This window comes from Salvia splendens, chromosome 10, assembly GCF_004379255.2.
Source record: "Salvia splendens isolate huo1 chromosome 10, SspV2, whole genome shotgun sequence".
NCBI classification, from domain to species: domain Eukaryota; kingdom Viridiplantae; phylum Streptophyta; class Magnoliopsida; order Lamiales; family Lamiaceae; genus Salvia; species Salvia splendens.
The window spans coordinates 2,232,317-2,253,030 of NC_056041.1; the positions used below are offsets into that span (position 1 = coordinate 2,232,317).

Consider the following 20,714-nt stretch of genomic DNA (forward strand, 5'->3'; position numbering starts at 1 on the left):
ATCATTAGTGGCAATTTAGGGCAGATTAGTAATTTAGCAGTACTGGTTAATATACAATTCTATTTATATATTTTAATTAGCTACTACATTAATACACGATTCAAATGTTTTAGTTAATTTAGCTTAGTTCAGTCATTAAAAACTATGACATTAGTCTTGAAAAAAATGCAAGCTCGAGAACTCAACAGATATTAGCCCAAACAAATTAAACAAGAAGTTGATGGAGCAAAAGTCTAACAAATTAATCGAACACTAAAACACAAAGAACATTTTATTTTTGCAAAAAAACATATGAATTAATCCGATCATATAAAATCCAGTTATCTTCATTATTTCAATTTACATAAAATTAAGGCCTATTCTATATTGATCCTATTTAAAACCTCACAAAATTACCCCAATCCAAGAAGTCAAGAACATAGGAAAAACTTTGGCTCAGATTCGATTGTGAATCGTCACAACCCACAACCACCACCCACTCGAATCAGAATATCCAACAACCGAGTTAGCCTACGGCAGCCATGGAGCCACTACCACCAGCGGCATCAACTGCCGCTACACGATGGAGAAAATGACGATTGTCATCGGTCGATGGCACCATCGGAAAAATATGTTGCGAGATGAGAGGGCTGACAAAGTAGAGAGGGAAAGGCCGGTGAAGTTGGGAGGGGAGAGAGGAGAATGGAAGGCAAACAATCGAGAGGGGGATAGAAGGGCACACCAAATTGAGGTTGAGAGAGAAGTGGAAGAGAGAGAAGAGGATATAATGGAGAGAGAAATTTTAATACAACTAAACTTGCTTTATCGCAGGGGAGGCAGAGATTAATAACTGGACTATACAGTGAAAATAACGCGGTTCGAGATGGGCCGACAAAAATTAACAAGTGCCTCACTTTTTTCTCATTTTGCAAACCAAACATCAATATTACACTGTTTAAGCAATATAAATTGTCTTTAACTTGACTAAACATATTAACCAAACGACTCCTACAAATTTAATTCTGGATACAATCTTACAAACCGAACACCCCCTATATATAACTATTGCTAGATTATTTCGTAGATCAAACTAGAGAGCACGCTTTTAGTTCATAATACTAATTTGAAAACACGAAGTGGATCTAAACACTATTATAGTGAACTAAATCCTTCACAGAGTAAATCATTTGAAGTAAATCGCTCTTATAGCAAACTTAATTCGTGTTATCTAGTTATGCATTTAAAATTAGTTATAAAGGATCATCTTCATGATTTCACGTCTTGTTGTTTTAGCAAAGAATATATAGTTTACATAATACTATATGTAATACTCCTGGGCTGAGCTTCAGATGGTTCTGGGCCTAGGCCGGGCTCGGGATTACAAAATTTTCCAATTGAAGCCCATCTTAACTAATGAGTCCAGCCCATGCCCATGCCCACTTCATTTCACTGGTGAGCCGGGCTTGGATCGAGCTGAGCCGGCCTAGTTGACAACTCTAGACGGTGGGAGTATTTATCATTACTTGTAAAATATTTAAATTACTAGTTGATAAAGGCAGTTAACATTACTCATCACTACAAATCTACTATAAAGTAGACAACAGTAGAGTGAACTAAATAGTCTTCTTTTTAATTCCAATCCGATTATATTTTTCCTCATACTTCATCAATGTTTATAGCTAGTGCCTATGCACTTTAAAAATTTTCACGAGAAACTCGAATCCTTCCTTTTTTAAACCAGAAATTATTTATTCATGAACTAATAAATTTTTCCTTCTCTACAACAATCGAGAAGAAATAGGTATAGATTTGCGTGGGAGAGAGAGAGTGTGTTTGTTAATGGCGACGCAGACCAATTTCCAGATGAAGGTGACGGAAGGACAGCTCGGTTACGTTCTCCAGGATGTGCCTCATATCACCGATTATATTCCCAATCTTCCCGTACGTTAGTGTGTGTATATTGTTTGCATTGATGATATGCGTATATGAATCTGTATCTACTGTCTTCCGCGTAGTGCTGGATAGCTGTATTTGTTTGGATGTTGCGCGATCGCGCCTGCTGCGTGGTAGTGTGTGTTCTGGTGGATTCGTATGTGGAGAATCGATTCGATTCTTATGAGTTTAGAGGGCGAAATGATTGGGGATACTGAGCGAATGTTAGCTCAGTTTCAGCTGCAGGATGTTGAAGTGTTTGCAATTGCAGCACATAGTGACGATTTTATTTAATCTGCTTAATTAAGTTGCTGATGATTTTATTCTGTTTTATTTGATACGAGTATTTGTGAGATGCAGTTAACTGCTGGATTAATGCGTAGAGCTGATGCTATTTAATGATTTTGTTTTGTTTGTTTTAATATCGTGCTTTTGGCTTGTATTGATGGGGCCCGCATGAGAGTGTTCAACTGTTCATGATCTCGTGGAATTAGGAACTAATCTGTTGTTGCATTAGTTAATGTAAAATGTGGATTTAAGCTAGAGTGCATAAAGGACAATTTTATTGTAGCATATGGTTATTTTTTCGTTTGAGATAGGCAATTACTACAATTTTTTTAAGCTAGGAAGAATAAGACTGGGACATGAGATAAAATAGGAAGTACAGAGAAACTGAAGAAGTGAACATTGACATTGGTTCTTTAATTGTTTGGCAGACATATCCCAATCCGCTACGCTCGAATCCTGCATACTCAGTTGTCAAGTGAGTTAACCACACTTTTCTCCTTCTCAAATGTGTGCCTTCTGGTTTGATGTTCCACATCTGATCCTTTCTCTAAGAAAAAATATAGAACATATTAACACTTTTTTTTATGATTTCAGGCAGTACTTCGTCGACATGGATGATAGTGTACCTCAAAAGGTGGGCACATTTGTGTTTTAAAGAAGGTCTTAATTGGAGTATATTTTTCTGTACCCCATACTAGTCAAAAGGTAGACTGTTTTTACCGTTCTCAGACCAATTATGCTTCTCTATGAAGATTGTTGTTCACAAGGATACTCCAAGAGGGGTACATTTCCGGCGAGCTGGTCCACGTCAAAAGGTAAATGTTCCTTTTTCTTGTATTCAAGTCATTAAATTTTGGGAACTCCAGTATTTGAATGCGTCAATGTCAAACAGGTGTACTTTACTCCAGAAGAAGTGAATGCTTGTATTGTGACATGTGGAGGTCTCTGTCCGGGCCTAAACACAGTGATCAGGGAGATTGTGCATAGCCTTGATTATATGTACGGTGCCACCAAAGTCTTGGGAATTGATGTAAGTTTTATTTGTTGCTAGTTGCAATGTTTAACAAGGTGTTACAAATAGGTTATAAACTTGGTATGGTACTAAATATTCTCAAAGTACTCTGGCACTAGTTTATCGTGTCTTCTTGTTTGTGATGCGTATTTATTGTTGTAAGTTATTATACATTTGATTAGGAAACTACATTATTGCTTTGACCACTGCTTTATAAGGTAGTACTGCTATATCCTTTCTATTTTATGTACTCCTAATGCATAATATATTCTGTTAGGGAGGTTACAGGGGATTCTATTCAAAGAATACCATTCCTTTGTCACCTAAGATTGTAAATGACATACATAAGCGTGGTGGGACCATCCTGGGAACTTCCCGAGGTGGTCATGATACCGTGAAGATTGTTGACAGCATTCAGGACCGTGGATTTAATCAGGTAAGTCTTGACTATACTTTCTATAACTAGAGGGATTTCTGTTGATGTGCCATTCACTCTATCCACTTAGCAATGCACTAGATATCTGCTGCACTGGACTTCATTATGGAACTGATGAAAAGATGATGATCAGGTTTACATAATTGGAGGGGATGGCACCCAAAAAGGAGCAGCTGTAATATATGAGGTGATCTGATTTAGTTCCCCTGCTAAGTAGACCAACAATTCATGATTTTACTTTGTTTTTCTTTGTTAATTCTAATGAGTTATGAAATGATTTTGACTTGACCCTCTAACTATCTTTTCTAAATTATGTTTTATGAGAATTTATAAACTTTTGAGAATCAATGTTACGACTTCTTTAATAGTACCTCAAGTATACTGCCTTCTATTATACAGGCCGAAGTTACTGACTCCATAGTCAGTTTTAGTGACATTTTTCCAACAAAAATCTTCATACTATGTGTATACTGAAATTTTCAGGAGATTTGTCCTTTCCCTTTTTTTTCGTTTTCCAGGAAATTCGTAAGCGGGGTTTAAAGGTTGCAGTTGCTGGAATTCCCAAGACAATTGACAATGACATACCGGTACCTGTTATTTATCATTTATCATTTATATGGTTGTCACTTTTTTCTCTGGATCATCATATGAATTATCTAGATGATGCTTTCAACTTGAAGGAAAAAATTCCTGAGTGTCAAAAGCCTTAGCTAATATAAAATCGTGTGAATGCACAAGTAACTTTTCTTCACAATCCCAATACCTATTCTCTAAAGACCAAATATTTGGTTAATCTCAGCTAAACCGCACCTTGTGTTCCAAATATCGTGGTTAACGTATGATGTTCTTCTTGCACTATAATCCATGTGAACATAAACCGTGTTGGTTCTAGTTTATGAGATTAACTTTATCAGAAAGTGATGGAAATTGGAGGTTATAATGTTTGGTGTATTCACTAGAATTGTTCACTTTGGGTACTGACAAGATTCGGTTCAACTGGATTCTCATATCAGGTTATTGACAAATCATTTGGTTTTGATACTGCTGTGGAGGAAGCTCAGCGTGCCATTAATGCTGCACATGTTGAGGCTGAGAGTGCAGAAAATGGAATTGGTGTAGTGAAACTTATGGGCCGCTACAGTGGTAAAAAAAATTCCTGCAATTATACCATTGACTGATATAATCCGATATTTTATGCTGTGTTTATTATAATTTTTATTGTGACCAAGTATAAGGAGTAAAATATACAAGAAGAAGCAAGATAGATATCCCTTTCAAATGACAGAAAACTGTTGATACTTGAGAAAAATCAACTCGCTCCTTCAAGATCTAAAGTTATTTTGATCATCTTGCTAATAGCCTCTAACTTTGATCAATTACTTGTATAGGATTTATTGCAATGTATGCTACACTGGCCAGTCGAGATGTTGACTGCTGTTTGATACCCGAGTCCCCATTTTATTTAGAAGGACAAGGTGGACTTTTCGAATATATTGAGAAGAGGCTTAAAGAAAATGGACACATGGTCATTGTTGTTGCTGAAGGAGCAGGAGAGGATCTTCTCGCCGCTAAAAACGAACAGGATGCTTCAGGGAACAAGCTACTTCAAGATGTCGGTTTGTGGCTTTCTCAAAGAATTAAGGTGTGGATCTTTCTATATTTGTTCTCTGACAAAATGCAAATAACTGGATGGAAAACAATTAACCAATTCAGAAACACTTTTCAGCACAAATATATACACTATCGAAAGCTGTAATAGTTTTTATCCTTTACTTTGTTAATTTGGTTTTCCCAATTATAGGAACACTTTTCAAAGGAAAAAAAGCTTCTCATCACTCTAAAATACATAGGTCAGTTCAAAGGATTATCTACTTGTCCTATCTATTGGAAATAAGAAACTAACCCACTGTTTTCATAGATCCCACTTACATGATCCGTGCCATACCGAGCAATGCATCTGATAATGTGTACTGCACACTTCTTGCTCAAAGCGCCGTTCATGGAGCCATGTCAGGTTTTACAGGCTTCACAAGTGGCCTTGTGAATGGCCGGCATACATACATTCCTTTCAATGTAAGTCACAATTTCTTAAGACAGCGGTCATCATAGTTTTGTTAAAATAAGTTGTACGTCTCTTTCGAGTGTCAGGAAGCAGCCTTGACTTATAAGGGTCTTAGTTTACATCATTTAAGTGAAGAAATTAATTTTGTTTACAGTTAACATTGTGTTCTCTTATGCTTAACTTCCCATTTTTTAAATAATGAAGTTTTTATGCTGAGGACTTGTTATGATATGGAGATGACATCAAACTGTTTTCTGCGCAGCGTATTACTGAGCAGCAAAACAAGGTTGTGATAACTGACAGGATGTGGGCGAGGCTTCTCTCTTCGACAAACCAACCGAGCTTCCTCAGCCATAAACTGCTTGACAAAGCCAAGAAAGAACAAGGGCCTCAATCTCAACTGATGGACGATACGACAAATATTGCAGATGCGAAAACAGGTAATAAAGAAAAGAGCAATAAATAGAAAAGTGGTTTGATCCTCTCTCCTCGACTACCTCTCCCCTGTTTTGCATGATCTGGCTGCAGCTTTGATTTAGGATTTGTACAATAACATGTTAATGGGGTCGTGTATGAATACTTTTCTTCCAACTTTACCAGTGCCTTGGTTTTTAAGCTTGTATTTATGTGTCAGTATTTTAATTGTATAACACGTCGATTGGTGTCTAACAAATGAATGTTGATTATATAAGACGTTAGTACTTTTGAATTTCTATGTTGGATTTCTTTTATTTCCTTGAGTTTTGAGTCTGTATAGTTTGTTCGTATAAAATAAAATTTGTGTGAATTTGAAAACGATGTGCCCATTGCATTAGTTTGGTTGTGTGCTTATAACATTGACTCCAATAACTTGCTCCATAATTTAGAGTGGCATATTAATTTGAACTTTAGTGTTAAGTAATTAATTAATTTTTTATATCCATATGAGGTTTAAGTAGCCACATGTATGGCTGGGGAAAAAATACTGAAATGCCGAAATACCGACCTTATCGTACCGAAAAAATACTGAAAATATCGATTTTTCGGTATACCGTGATTTTCAGTACGGTATGATACCTTATTGAAATATTTCGGTAAGGTAAAGGTATGAATTTTTATATACCGCGGTATACCGCGGCATACCGAAATTCGGTATATACCGTAATTTAAGGTATATACCGTAAAATATGAATATAATAATATATAAAGTATTTTATATATTTTTAAATTATAAAATTTATTGTGAAATATAATATAATATGAATAAAATATACTAGTATTTAATACCCCGTATATTATTAAAATTACTATAAAATATAAATAGTGTTCTAAAAACTCAAATATTCAATTTTCATTGATATTGAAAGTAAGGTATACCGCAAAAGTATGGTATACCGAACTTTGGTACGGCATACCGAAAATGAGGTACGGTATCGGTATGAAAATTCTCCATACTGAAAATAAGGTATACCGAAGTTCAGTATACCGAAAATTTTAGTAAGATAAAGGTATGATTTTTTCGCATACTGAATTTACGATAAGGTATACGGTATGGTGGTTTCGGTAAGGTATATCGTACCTACCCACCCCTAGCCACATGGATACTACATCTTGCCAAGATGGTTAAATCATTTTTTTACAACAAATAAAAAAAAAACTAAATATTCGACTTCAAAACCAAAAATGAGAAAATTTTGTAGTAATTTTTTCAGTTATATCCATCATTTATCATGACCAATGAGAAAATACATAACCAACTACTTAATTTTGGAGCCACAAACATTCCAAATCGGGGTTGGGTTTCAATTTTCAAAATTTGAAAGTAAGTAACTAACTATAGACAGTCAAATACATTCATAAAGGACCATTATTTATAATTCAATATGATTTAATGTCAAACTAATGTGAAGCCAAATACTCCATCTAAATCAAATATCTTGAGTACATATAACGGCAAGATGCAGCAAAGAGACGGCTTCATGAAGCCTTGGTAACAGCATGATCGAACAATGGCTGTCTACCGTTTTTTGGCAGCAAGAACACGGGCAGATAGGGAGGAACCACAAAAGCCAGCACCAAACCAAGCAGTATGAAAACTACAACGTACCAAGCCTCGTGGGGAATACCCATAAACAGTTCGTCACAAACTGCAGCAAAGATGGAGATCGGTCAAGACAATCAAAGCCAGCTGTGTTTTTATGGAAATATATAGTATAATCGAAGTGCAGAAAATAGATATAGAGGTAATCTGTGAGCACGTAGAAACATTGTGAAGAAGCATATGCACAAGAAACATTGCAAAGAGATGGTGTGAAATTGGTAATTTTGGTAGAGCATAATAAGGCTGCAGTAAAAAGTTCTGGAGCACAAAATTAAAAAAAGAAACGATGCAGAAGTTTCTCTTGGTGTAGAAAACGAAGAGCATTGGAATAGAAAACTGGAGTACCTATATTAAAAATGATATATTCCGTTTCCTGCTTCCCTGGTATCGCAACAACCCCTTCAGGTTCCACGTTCACGAGAACAGACATTTCGCCCTAAGCCAAAAATACCAAAGTAGTGAACATCAGCATACAAGAATATGAGGAGACGCATTTACAGGTAAAACAAACCTGTTCAATCAATGAGGTGATTCCATCTGTCTTGAAAATTATCTTTTCAGTGTTGAGCAATTTTCTTCCTTGATTCAGACCCAAATCTGGAGCACCTCTTTTTAGTTGCAAAGAAAAACTGGCTGGTATCTGTTATTCCTTCAATGTAATTAGGTGATGTTGTCAATGAATCCCAAACGGCATAACATTTGAAAATGGCGCACATACAGAAGAAGGATATGATATCTTCACTTCATACCACATCTGAGGTTTTAATCCATGCAAGTGGTAGAAGCGAGCCCCATTTTGTAGCGCCAATACTTCCTTGAAAAGCTCCACACCAACGCGCAAAACTTTATCGTCAGTCACGCTGAAAACATAAAAATGTTTTATTTACAAACTTTATAGTCAAAGATTATATGATTATTAGTGACCCCCTAATTAACTACTCCTAGTGGAATAGAAGTCTGTATCATGTTGTTGTGATGACGAAAACTACAAACCAAATGAAGCCAAATCAATTTCTGTTTCGTCACCATATCCATCAGTATCTTAGTTTCTGTTATTCATCAGTGTAACAGGAGTTGCCAGGATCCAAAAACAGTGTGATTTCTTAGTTGTTAGTTTGGCATAAGAAGATAGTTTAAATAAAACTTAGAAGCAAATAAAATCTCACATCACTTTTTATACAACAGGTCTATCTGATTCTCACAACTATGCAAACCTAAGCATAAATGATGCGAAGCATTTTTCCTATACTTTTCCCCCGTAGACTAAACATTTCTATGTTAATTATAACTCACCAAGTCGTGCTTTGAGTGTAGTTTCGGGTGTTAGAAGCTGGAAGTTCGTCGGAAATGCATAGCTGAGATTCCAGAGAGTTCGCCCGGTCGGGCGATTCTGAGCTTCTAAAACGCCCGGTCGGGCGTTACGCATGAGGATTCCAGAAAGTTCGCCCGGTCGGGCGATTATTGACGACACAAAACGCCCGGTCGGGCGTTTCCCCACGATACCTCCAGAAGCCTTTCGCCCGGTCGGGCGATTATCCCTTCTAATTTCGCCCGGTCGGGCGTTTGGTGGTTCAACTGTATTTCAGCAGTTTTCTCGGCAGTTTTGCGGGGGAAATAAAAAGAGAAAGGACGGATTTAAAAAAAAGGGGAAGACAGAAGGGAGAAGAAGGAAGAAGAGAAGAGAAGGAGGAAAATCTACCCGACACTCCGACGATCCGACTCCGCCATCCAATTCTACTCCGAAAGAGCATGCCTTCTACGGTTTTAATCATTGAATTTATCATGTATCAAGGCTAGGCTCATTTGTTGCTCCAAGTTGTGAATTAGACTCGTTAGAATGCTTCTACACTTTTGAACTCACGTTTGATATCATTGATTGTGTTTAATGCGTAATTCTATTACTTTAGAGGCATCTGTTGTGATAGATATCTAATCCTTGTTTATTGTCTCTTTAACATAGACATGGATGGATTAATCAATTGTTATGCTATCAAATTAAAATTGTTCAGAGGATAATTTGATAGTGGATTAGGTAAGCTCGTATAGTAGTTGATGTTAGATTCCCGCGCTTCCGCAGGAGTTGAATGCCTTCGAAAATTAATTCATGGAACAAGTGTTCAGCTGACTGTGAATTATACGTCGCAAACATGTTCAGTGCAAGCGATTAGGTTGATAAGTTAATCCCAAATTTGTGTGTGATAAATGTGTAGAATGATTCGAGTCTAAGGAGCAACTTGGAGTGACCTGTTTTTCTCGTGTTTAAAATCCTTGCGTAGTTAGTTTGTTAACTTAGTGTCATTAATCATCAAAACCAAAAATCGAACCTTTTTATGCTTTGTTTAGTGTTAAGTTTTAATAATCATTCCCTTCCCTGTGAATCGACACCTAAAATACTACACACGAAGCTGTATTCTTGCAGTTAGTGATAATATTTGGGTAATTAAATTGAACTTGCGTGCGAAATTGATCTGTTTTACAAACCAGTATTATCCACATCAAGTTTTGGCGCCGTTGCCGGGGAAGGCAATCGATTATTTAGCTTATAGTTTGTTTGTTTTTATTTTGTTTGATTTTTCTTTTTGAGTTTTATAGGTACATTGTTCGTGTTCTACGGTGTGATAGCCATCTACCACGTCCGGACTTGAAGACGAAGGAGTGTATTCTTTTAGGTAATTTTTAGCTAACTCTTAGTTTAGTTTTAGGTAGTTTTGTTTGCACACTAGCACACACGTTTTATAGGACTTACCCCGAAGTTGTCGAGAGGTCTCGCTTTCGGTAATTAGGAAATATTTTATGCTTGTGCTTGGTGTATTTTCTGTTGTGTAGGTAAAAATAAAAATAAAAATAAAAAAAGTGAATGCACACGCGATCACAGGGTACACCACCGTTTGGGTTGCTCTGTTATCAAAGAAGAAGAGTTAGAGGATCGCCTACTGAAATCTTCCCGGACTATCCGAGTCCAATTAGAGGCAACTTGTTCAGCGAGCCGAGTACAGAAAGAGATTCAGAATCAGAAAGTGAGATGGCAGATAACAATGAGATACCACCACCTGTTGTGAGGTTTGGCGATACACTGAGATCGGGAATTGAGTACCCCGGAGAGTTTGCTTATGCGAACAACAACATCAACATTCCACCTCACTATATTAGTTTGGTGAATGGGGGGAATCTTTTCCATGGACGGGATGATGAGGACCCGGTGAGCCACCTCAATGCCTTCTACGAGTTGACGAACTCTCACAGACCCCCGAATGTGGAACACAATCTAATCAAGAGGGTCTTATTCCCATTTTCTCTGAGGGAGAAAGCAAGAGCTTGGTATGACTCTATCCCGGGCTACAACATAGCAACGTTCCAAGAGTTGAAGACGTTGTTCCTCTTGGAATACAATTCTCCTATGAAGATTGAGAAGTTGAGAGAGGAGATCACCTCTTTCCGACAAAAGTATGACGAGTCCTTCGCGGAAGCATGGAAGAGATTCACGGAATTGATAAGGAAATGCCCAAGTCACGGACTAGCTCCGGGGCATGACCTTTTGAAATTCTACAAGGGACTCAATAATGAAGGCACGGGACTAGTTACTGCAGGCTCTAATGGAAACCTGGATGACTTAACGCATGAGGAGGTGAGAGCCTTATTCCAAAGGTTGGCTAACAATCAACGGAACTGGCACAACCCAAGGAGAGCAGCGGAGAAAGGAGGAGACACATTCGGTGCTACAAAGGATGCAGAGAGAGTATCTGCAATTGAAGCTCAACTGGCGGACATTAGCACTCAAATGTCGTCGATGACAAAGGCAGTTAAATCTCTTCAACTGACTCCTCAACCCCAAGCTGTGACGGTGATGAGATGTGGGTTGTGCCAAGGCGGGCATCATACTGATCAGTGCCCAAGTCTTCAAGGACCACCTGTGGAAGATGTGAACTATATTGGCAACAATCGCCAAGGGTTCAATCAAGGCAACCAATACAACAATCAGCAAAATTGGAGACCTCAACAAACGGGATGGAATCAGGCTGGTCCTAGCAACAACTCGGGAAATCAATGGAGGAACAACACTCAACCGCCGGGTTATGAGAAGAAGCCAACCGTCGAGGATCAGTTGGGGCAGATTCTCTCTTTCATGACTAAGAGTCAAAAGGAGAACGAAAATTTCAAGGAAAGGACGGTGGAAAAGTTTGGGCAGATGGATGCGACAATGAGGAATCTTGAGACGCAGATAGGGCAGCTTGCCACGGCATCACACACGAGGATTCCTAACACCATCCCGAGCAATACCGTACCTAATCCGAGAGGCAATGAACAGTGTAAGGCAGTGGTCTTGAGAAGTGGTCGTGAGTTGGATTCAACACCATCAATGGACGGCCAAGGTACTTCCGGCATCTCACACGCAGGGGCGGATGAGATGTTAGGCTTGCATTCCTCGCACGCAGGGGCGGACGAGGCATGTAAGGGAAGTCCCGCGTTGGTGCAGGGTGCCCAACATGGTCAAGAACAGGCTGCATCCGGCAGCAAGGAAAATGGTGTAGAAGCCGAGTTAAGTGAGAAGTTTTTGGCAGAAAAGAAGGGAAAGCAGAAAGTAGAGATGGGATCAAATGGACAGCTGATGACAAGTCCGGCATTAGACCCGAAAAGCAAGTTCAACTTCCCTGATCACATTCCTCCTCCACCATATCCACCGAAGAGGAAGAACAGAGCTCCAAAGGAGAAAAGCTTCGAGTGGATGATGAACGTGATTCGAAAAGTGAATGTGGATGTATCGTTGGTGGACCTCTTCACTAATTTCCCCAAGTTCTCCAAGTTCTTTAAGGACATGATGGCAAACAAGGAGAAACTTCAAGACGAGGGAATAGTGGCATTGAGCATGAATTGCTCACAATTGATTTCGGGAATGATGCCCATGAAGAAGAGGGATCCGGGAAGTTGTGTGATTCCTTGTGAGATAGGCAACACAATTTTTACCAAATGTCTATTGGATCAAGGATCGGGGATCTCACTGATGGCATTGAAAACAGCACGTGCCATTGGACTGGAGAACAGAATGGAGCCCATCGACATTGCTCTACAACTGGCTGATCATTCCATTGTGAAGCCCACTGGAATAGTAGAGGATGTCTTGGTCAAGGTAGACAAGTTCGTCATCCCCGTTGATTTCATAGTATTGGATATGCCCGAGGACAAAGAGGTACCTATTCTGTTTGGTAGACCGTTTCTTGCCACGGGAGATGTGTTGTTAGGAGCTAAAGACAACTCTGTCACGTTTAGAATTAATGGTGAGCAAGTGACCATTAATGTGGAGAAAGCGATGAAGCATCCTAGTGATGCAAAAGCGTGCTTTAGAGTTGATGTCCTCGACAAGTGTATCTTTGACAAGATGCGTTGCTCGGCAAGTATAGAAGGAAGCGTTTATGATAAGGGGAGCTTGGAAAGAGACTTTGGTTCGACAATTAAAGTTGATTTTGATTTTGATGAAAGTGAGGATGCTCAAATTGATCGACCAAGTCTAGAGAATGAATGTGTGGTGGATACTTTCGTGGCGGATGTGCAGCCCTCAATTGAAGTACCACCAAAGCTAGAATTGAAGCCACTCCCGACAAATCTGAAATACGCATTCCTTGGTGAGGATGAATCTTTACCGGTTGTGATATCGGCGATGTTGAATGATGAAGAGGAATTGAAGTTGATAGAGCTACTGAAGTCACACAAGAAAGCTCTAGGTTGGTCCATTGCCGACATCAAAGGAATTAGCCCCGCAATATGCATGCATAAAATCTTGATGGAAGATGGAGCTAAGCCGGTAAGAGAGAGACAAAGGAGGTTGAACCCACTTATGCAGGAAGTGGTTGAAAAAGAAGTGAAGAAATTGCTGAAATATGGGATGATCTATCCCATTTCCGATAGTGAGTGGGTTAGCCCGGTACAATGTGTACCAAAGAAAGGGGGAATAACCGTGACCGTCAATGAGAAGAATGAGGTTTTGGCAACTCGATTGGTGAACTCATGGAGAGTTTGCATGGATTATAGAAAGTTGAATACGGCGACGAGAAAAGATCACTTCCCGTTGCCATTTCTGGATCAGTTGCTCGATAGGATTGCGGGTTATTCCCATTATTGCTTTCTTGATGGATATTCGGGGTACAATCAGATTGCAATTGCCCCGGAAGATCAAGAAAAGACGACATTCACATGTCCTATTGGAACTTATGCCTTCCGCCGGATGCCTTTTGGTTTGTGTAATGCACCGGCTACATTCCAACGTTGCATGATGGCAATTTTTTCTGATATGAATGAAGACATCATGGAGATCTTCATGGATGATTTCTCCGTCTTTGGATCCTCATTTGACTTTTGCTTAGAAAACTTGAGACGGGTCCTACAAAGATGTGAAGAATCAAATCTCGTGCTCAATTGGGAAAAGTGTCAGTTCATGGTCAAGGAAGGCATAGTGTTGGGACACAAGGTGTCAGAGTTGGGGTTGGAGATGGATAAGGCGAAGATTGATGTGATCTCAAAGTTACCTCCCCCAACGAATGTGAAGGGCATCCGTAGTTTCCTTGGACACGCGGGATTCTACCGACGTTTTATAAAGGATTTTTCAAAGATTGCAAAGCCACTTTGCAACTTGCTTGAAAAGGATGCCAAGTTCGTCTTTGATGGGAAATGCCTTGAGGCATTTGAATTGCTGAAGAAAAAGCTAGTCGAAGCTCCTATTATTATCACACCCGACTGGTCAAAGCCGTTTGAGCTGATGTGTGATGCTTCGGACTATGCTGTGGGGGCCGTTCTAGGCCAAAGGAGAGACAAGGTTCTACACGCTGTCTACTATGCTAGCAAAGTACTCAACGAAGCTCAACTGAATTACACCACGACAGAGAAGGAAATGCTAGCAGTAGTGTATGCTTTTGAGAAGTTTCGTGCTTACTTACTTGGCACGAAGGTGGTAGTGTTTACGGATCATTCGGCTATCAAGTACTTGATGAACAAGAAAGATGCAAAGCCTCGGTTGGTGAGGTGGATCCTTTTACTACAAGAGTTTGATGTGGAAATCAAAGACAAAAAGGGGACCGAGAATTTGGTAGCCGATCATCTGTCTAGATTAGAGGGATTGGAAGAGACGGAAGATGAAAGAAAGAAAAGGATAAATGAGAAATTTCCCGACGAGCAAGTGTTGCAAGTGGAGGCTCGGGAAACATATGTGCCGTGGTTTGCCAATTTGGCAAACTACCTTGTCACGGGCATTATACCAGAAGGGTTGTCATCTAACCAAAAGAAGAAGTTTTTGAGTGACACCCGCACATATGTTTGGGAAGATCCGTTTCTCTTCCGGATTTGTAGTGATGGAGTGATTCGAAGGTGCGTTGGAGAGCATGAGCACCTTCAGATTTTGTCTGCATGCCATGATTCGTTGTATGGCGGCCACTTTGGAGCACGACGAACTGCTTTTAAAGTGCTTCAGTCCGGATTCTTTTGGCCATCGATCTTCAAGGATGCAAAAGCCTATGTAGAACGATGTGACAGTTGCCAAAGAGCCGGCAATATCTCGTGGAGGAATGAAATGCCGATGAATAATATTCACGAGGTAGAACTTTTCGATGTTTGGGGAATAGACTTCATGGGACCGTTTCCCAAGTCTAATGGGCAGCAATACATTCTCGTTGCTGTCGACTACGTATCTAAGTGGGTAGAGGCAGTGGCCTCGGCAACCAATGATGCCAAAGTGGTGTTGAAATTTATCAAGAATCACATCTTTAACCGCTTTGGGACACCACGAGCCATTATCAGTGATGGAGGAACTCATTTTTGCAACAAATTGTTTGAAAACCTCCTAGGAAAGTATGGTGTCCAACACAAGGTTGCTACCCCTTATCATCCCCAAACAAGTGGTCAAGTTGAAGTCTCCAATCGTGAGATAAAGCGGGTGCTTGAGAAAGTTGTAAGGCCGTCTCGGAAGGATTGGGCTCAAAAGCTAGATGATGCTTTGTGGGCCTATCGAACGGCGTATAAGACCCCGATTGGAACTTCACCATACAAATTGGTATTTGGGAAGGCTTGCCATTTGCCGGTAGAGCTTGAGCATAAAGCTTTTTGGGCTTTGCAAAAGCTTAATTTGGATTATGATGCTGCAGCCGAGAAGAGGATGTGCGATATGAATGAGATGGATGAGTTTAGGCTTCATGCATATGAGAGCGTTGATCTCTACAAAGAGCGTGCTAAGAGGGTACATGATGCAGCCATTAAGCCTCGTCAATTCCATGAGGGACAACTGGTCCTTTTGTACAACTCTCGGCTTAGACTGTTTCCGGGCAAGCTCAAGTCAAGATGGTGGGGTCCCTATGTGGTGCACAAGGTATACCCCTATGGTGCTGTGGATGTTCGGGATCAGAAGAATGGTAGCATTTGGAAGGTGAATGGCCAACGCTTGAAGGCCTATGTTGGAGTTGAAAGTGGCACGGAGACAGAAGAGGTGGTCACACTAGAGAATCTGAAAGTGTAGACCAAAGATGAAGAAGGTCGAGCCAACGACTATAAACAAAGGCGCTGATTGGGAGGCAACCCAAGTTTTTTTCTTTCTTTTATCTTTTGGTTTCATATGTTGGAGGTTTTGTTTGCTCAATTCTTTCCTCCAACATTTATTTTGAATTGAGTGTTCTTTTTGTAGTTTTTGTTTTTTTTTGTAGGAGCAACTGGGAGTTAGGATTGGAGCTTAGGAGGAAGCACACCTGCAAAGGATTTTACACCCACCCTCCCACCCGAATGCACTATGGACGTCATGCCAAGTTTGGGGGAGTTTCCTTTCCCTTTACTTTATTTGTCTTCTTTGCATGCATTGAGGACAATGATGCATTCAAGTTTGGGGGGGGTTATGAATGATTTGTGTTGTATGTTTTTTGGGTGTTTTGCGTGATAAAGATGTTTTGAATCTATGTAGTTGACGGGTGCATGCTTTATCTTCGGCTTTCTGGTTGGGAAATCTTGCTTAATTTTACTTGAACTTTGAAGCCTAGGATGAATAGAATGGGTGCATGGATCTTTGTGAAAAAGCATGTCGTGATAACATCCGATTTCTTGAGTTGAGGAGAGTATGAAAATCGCATGACTTGTGGAAATTATGTTGGATTGATTTGCTTTATCGAGTGAAGTGCTTGCGTTCGTTTGTGTTAACGATTTGGGAGGATAAGGCACTAGGATGAACTCCATGGCCAAATGATCACATGCCTAGTCCATCAAATGATCCCCTAGAAGCCACCTTGAGCTTAATTTCTTATTCTTTGTGTAAACACTTAGCCAAACACTTAGCCACTGAAATAAGCCTAATTTTAGCCTCATCGATAGACCTTGCTACTATTTGGGTGCTAAATACAAGTTGAGCTTTGTGGTTTGAGTTTGAGTGTGGGTGGTGAGTTGTAAAGAGTAGACATTTCTAGACTTGATAGAAGGTGAAAAGAATGAAGTTCTAAGAAAAAAAAAAAAAAAAAAAAAAAAACAAGAACAAGAAAAAGAAAAAGACGACCTCCAAATTCACAAAAGTCGAGGTCTTTACAAAAAAAAAAAAAAAAAAAAAAAAAATAAAAAAAAAAATAAGTTTGATGAAATAAAGATAGAGCTTCTATAATTGTGCGATGTAATCTTGTCTAGAATAGATCTCAAGTTTGGGGGAGTTTGAGTTGGGTTGTAATTTTTGGTTGTTCGATCTTTGGAAGGATGTTGTAGGAGGGAAGATTTTGGCACTCAAATGTGTAGCCTTTGAGCTCACTATCCATACTTATCCTACCTCGTCCCTAGCCACATTACAACCTTGAAATAAGACCTTGGACCTAATCGTTGATGCTTGTGGATGTGTGTAAATAGCTTGGTAGAGTTAAAGAAGTTCGGTTTGAAATCTGCGAGTCTATGAGATTAGTAGTGCTTGATGAATCAATGATGACGGTTTGAGTTGTTTGATCGTATGCTCGGACTTACTTTGAAGTGCATCTTGACTTGAAAATCTAGGGGGATGAGTGATTGTTCTTGAGAGTGGGAAATCTCGATTGGAAATGTCGGGGGTTTAGATCTTGTCACTCACGTCCCTACTTGATTCTTGTTGATGAAAATCTCTTTGCGGGTTAGACTTGGTTGAGTTTTTGTGCTTAAAATGTATCTTGCTCGGGGCGAGCAAGAGCTTAAGTTTGGGGGTATTTGATGCGAAGCATTTTTCCTATACTTTTCCCCCGTAGACTAAACATTTCTATGTTAATTATAACTCACCAAGTCGTGCTTTGAGTGTAGTTTCGGGTGTTAGAAGCTGGAAGTTCGTCGGAAATGCATAGCTGAGATTCCAGAGAGTTCGCCCGGTCGGGCGATTCTGAGCTTCTAAAACGCCCGGTCGGGCGTTACGCATGAGGATTCCAGAAAGTTCGCCCGGTCGGGCGATTATTGACGACACAAAACGCCCGGTCGGGCGTTTCCCCACGATACCTCCAGAAGCCTTTCGCCCGGTCGGGCGATTATCCCTTCTAATTTCGCCCGGTCGGGCGTTTGGTGGTTCAACTGTATTTCAGCAGTTTTCTCGGCAGTTTTGCGGGGGAAATAAAAAGAGAAAGGACGGATTTTACAAAAAAAAAAAGGGGAAGACAGAAGGGAGAAGAAGGAAGAAGAGAAGAGAAGGAGGAAAATCTACCCGACACTCCGACGATCCGACTCCGCCATCCAATTCTACTCCGAAAGAGCATGCCTTCTACGGTTTTAATCATTGAATTTATCATGTATCAAGGCTAGGCTCATTTGTTGCTCCAAGTTGTGAATTAGACTCGTTAGAATGCTTCTACACTTTTGAACTCACGTTTGATATCATTGATTGTGTTTAATGCGTAATTCTATTACTTTAGAGGCATCTGTTGTGATAGATATCTAATCCTTGTTTATTGTCTCTTTAACATAGACATGGATGGATTAATCAATTGTTATGCTATCAAATTAAAATTGTTCAGAGGATAATTTGATAGTGGATTAGGTAAGCTCGTATAGTAGTTGATGTTAGATTCCCGCGCTTCCGCAGGAGTTGAATGCCTTCGAAAATTAATTCATGGAACAAGTGTTCAGCTGACTGTGAATTATACGTCGCAAACATGTTCAGTGCAAGCGATTAGGTTGATAAGTTAATCCCAAATTTGTGTGTGATAAATGTGTAGAATGATTCGAGTCTAAGGAGCAACTTGGAGTGACCTGTTTTTCTCGTGTTTAAAATCCTTGCGTAGTTAGTTTGTTAACTTAGTGTCATTAATCATCAAAACCAAAAATCGAACCTTTTTATGCTTTGTTTAGTGTTAAGTTTTAATAATCATTCCCTTCCCTGTGAATCGACACCTAAAATACTACACACGAAGCTGTATTCTTGCAGTTAGTGATAATATTTGGGTAATTAAATTGAACTTGCGTGCGAAATTGATCTGTTTTACAAACCAGTATTATCCACATCAATAAACACTTCTAACTAGCAAATGAATTAGATCACTTACACATTTCCATAACTGTCTGATGGACTACTGAGTAGCCCGATCAGAGAGCATACAAATAACCACTTGAAGCATTTCATGTTTCTCGTCAGTCGAAGTTATTACCTGAAAAAAAGAGCTGAAATTCAAAATCTGGTGTCCACAATATAAAAAAACTATGCAGTGCAAAAAAACACGAATGCTTATTTACTTTGAAGCAGTCTAATTACAAATGTTTACGCCGACTATTGAATCAAACTATGAGATGAGATTACAGATTAGGAGGAAAATATGGATGCAATACCAACGGCCAATGATCTGATGAGAGCATACAAAACTATCCTAAAAAATATATATTAAAAAACATTAACATCTAAACCTTATAAGCAATCTACAGATATACCATATCATATCATAACACAGTTTCTTTTTGGCGGCAATAAAATATTTTCGTTGTAATATTTCATTAACTGCGATAAATTTCCATAACGTGTTTTTTTCGCATCCAAATTTCAGTGTAAATCAATGAAACAAAGAATAGCATAATTCAGGTGAGAGATTGAGTGACGCGCCTACAAAAATCTCTCTATTTCCTTGGACAAGCCTCTATTTCAGATATTGCAAAAAGAAAACAGCCACCAAAAAAAGGAAATCCGGAAAAATGACTTGAAAAAAATGAAACTATGTACACTCTTTATCGGGTGATTGAGTAACATATTTACCTTGAAAATTCTGAATCTACAGCATGTGCCGCAGCTCCAGTCACTCCGTAAGCTGTTTCCTCTGAGATTTGTGTCAATTGCAGGTGAGTTTAGGGATTCGAGAATAGATCAGGATGAAATCGGATGAATTTGTGGAATTGATTGACGGGGAAATGAGAAATTTAGATGCAGAATCATGCGTGTTTCAAGCCCTTCAAATAATCATAGGTTTGAAATAGAAATAGAAATAGAAATAGAAATAGAAATAGAAATAAAATTTGAAAATCAGCCGACGAAGATGAAGTGGGCTGACAAGCGTAGTAATGAAATAGTGGAGCGACCCATTTGTACTTTTTGGATTGGCTGGGCCAGCCCAACCCAGTTACGGATGTCGAGTTGACGGTGGAACTGACCCGATAAATATTGGTTCAGAATCGTATTGCGGGTTATAATTTTATTTGAACCTACATTGCAAGTTTCGATTAAAAAATCAGAACTACTTAGTACTCTTCTTCATACTTCAGTTATGATTATACCTTATTTTTTAAATGGAAAATGTCAATTTCAAAATCCATACATTCCCTATTTTCGAGATTAGAATAAACTTACTAGTATAATAATGGATGTGAATTTGTTCGTGAGCGTCGGGCATGCACCAACACCTAAGAACAAAACACTCAAACTAATTCAATGAGTCTACGTTAGGGTTGATCCCACAATGTTGTTTATTTATATGTGAAAACACAACAACAT

At 39.3% G+C, this 20,714-nt stretch overlaps 2 protein-coding genes and 1 non-coding gene across 3 annotated transcripts; 1 reads left to right on the top strand and 2 right to left on the bottom strand.

Moving 5' to 3' along the window:
- Positions 1 to 1,590: 1,590 nt before the first annotated feature.
- LOC121752383 (ATP-dependent 6-phosphofructokinase 6-like) lies at positions 1,591 to 6,422 on the top strand. Its single transcript, XM_042147421.1, has 13 exons — positions 1,591 to 1,920; positions 2,628 to 2,674; positions 2,794 to 2,833; positions 2,952 to 3,014; positions 3,092 to 3,229; positions 3,489 to 3,647; positions 3,781 to 3,834; positions 4,166 to 4,234; positions 4,661 to 4,790; positions 5,036 to 5,289; positions 5,449 to 5,497; positions 5,566 to 5,720; positions 5,972 to 6,422. The coding sequence occupies exons 1-13, from the start codon at positions 1,819 to 1,821 to the stop codon at positions 6,173 to 6,175; spliced, it is 1,464 nt and encodes a 487-aa protein (XP_042003355.1). The 5' UTR covers positions 1,591 to 1,818; the 3' UTR covers positions 6,176 to 6,422.
- A 936-nt stretch (positions 6,423 to 7,358) lies between these two features.
- LOC121752384 lies at positions 7,359 to 20,226 on the bottom strand. The gene is made up of 6 exons (XM_042147422.1): positions 19,983 to 20,226; positions 19,285 to 19,386; positions 8,508 to 8,649; positions 8,301 to 8,429; positions 8,135 to 8,225; positions 7,359 to 7,835 (listed from the first exon to the last, which is right to left on the bottom strand). Exons 2-6 carry the CDS (start codon positions 19,359 to 19,361, stop codon positions 7,666 to 7,668), a joined length of 609 nt encoding a protein of 202 aa, XP_042003356.1. The 5' UTR covers positions 19,362 to 19,386; positions 19,983 to 20,226; the 3' UTR covers positions 7,359 to 7,665.
- LOC121753470 lies at positions 11,199 to 11,305 on the bottom strand. The gene has a single exon (XR_006040444.1). It is a non-coding gene; the product is annotated as a small nucleolar RNA R71 (small nucleolar RNA).
- Positions 20,227 to 20,714: the final 488 nt, after the last annotated feature.

Excerpts from the sequence above, each read along its gene's own strand:
- LOC121752384 (XM_042147422.1), bottom strand. The coding sequence starts at position 19,361 with ATGAAATGCTTCAAGTGGTTATTTGTATGCTCTCTGATCGGGCTACTC. Across the intron at positions 8,650-19,284 it reads TCAGACAGTTATGGAAATGT|CGTGACTGACGATAAAGTTT; the intron begins GTAAGTGATCTA and ends TTATGTTTTCAG. Across the intron at positions 8,226-8,300 it reads TCACCTCATTGATTGAACAG|GGCGAAATGTCTGTTCTCGT; the intron begins GTTTGTTTTACC and ends TTTTTGGCTTAG.
- LOC121752383 (XM_042147421.1), top strand. The coding sequence starts at position 1,819 with ATGGCGACGCAGACCAATTTCCAGATGAAGGTGACGGAAGGACAGCTC. Across the intron at positions 4,791-5,035 it reads ACTTATGGGCCGCTACAGTG|GATTTATTGCAATGTATGCT; the intron begins GTAAAAAAAATT and ends TTACTTGTATAG. Across the intron at positions 5,721-5,971 it reads ATACATACATTCCTTTCAAT|CGTATTACTGAGCAGCAAAA; the intron begins GTAAGTCACAAT and ends TTTTCTGCGCAG.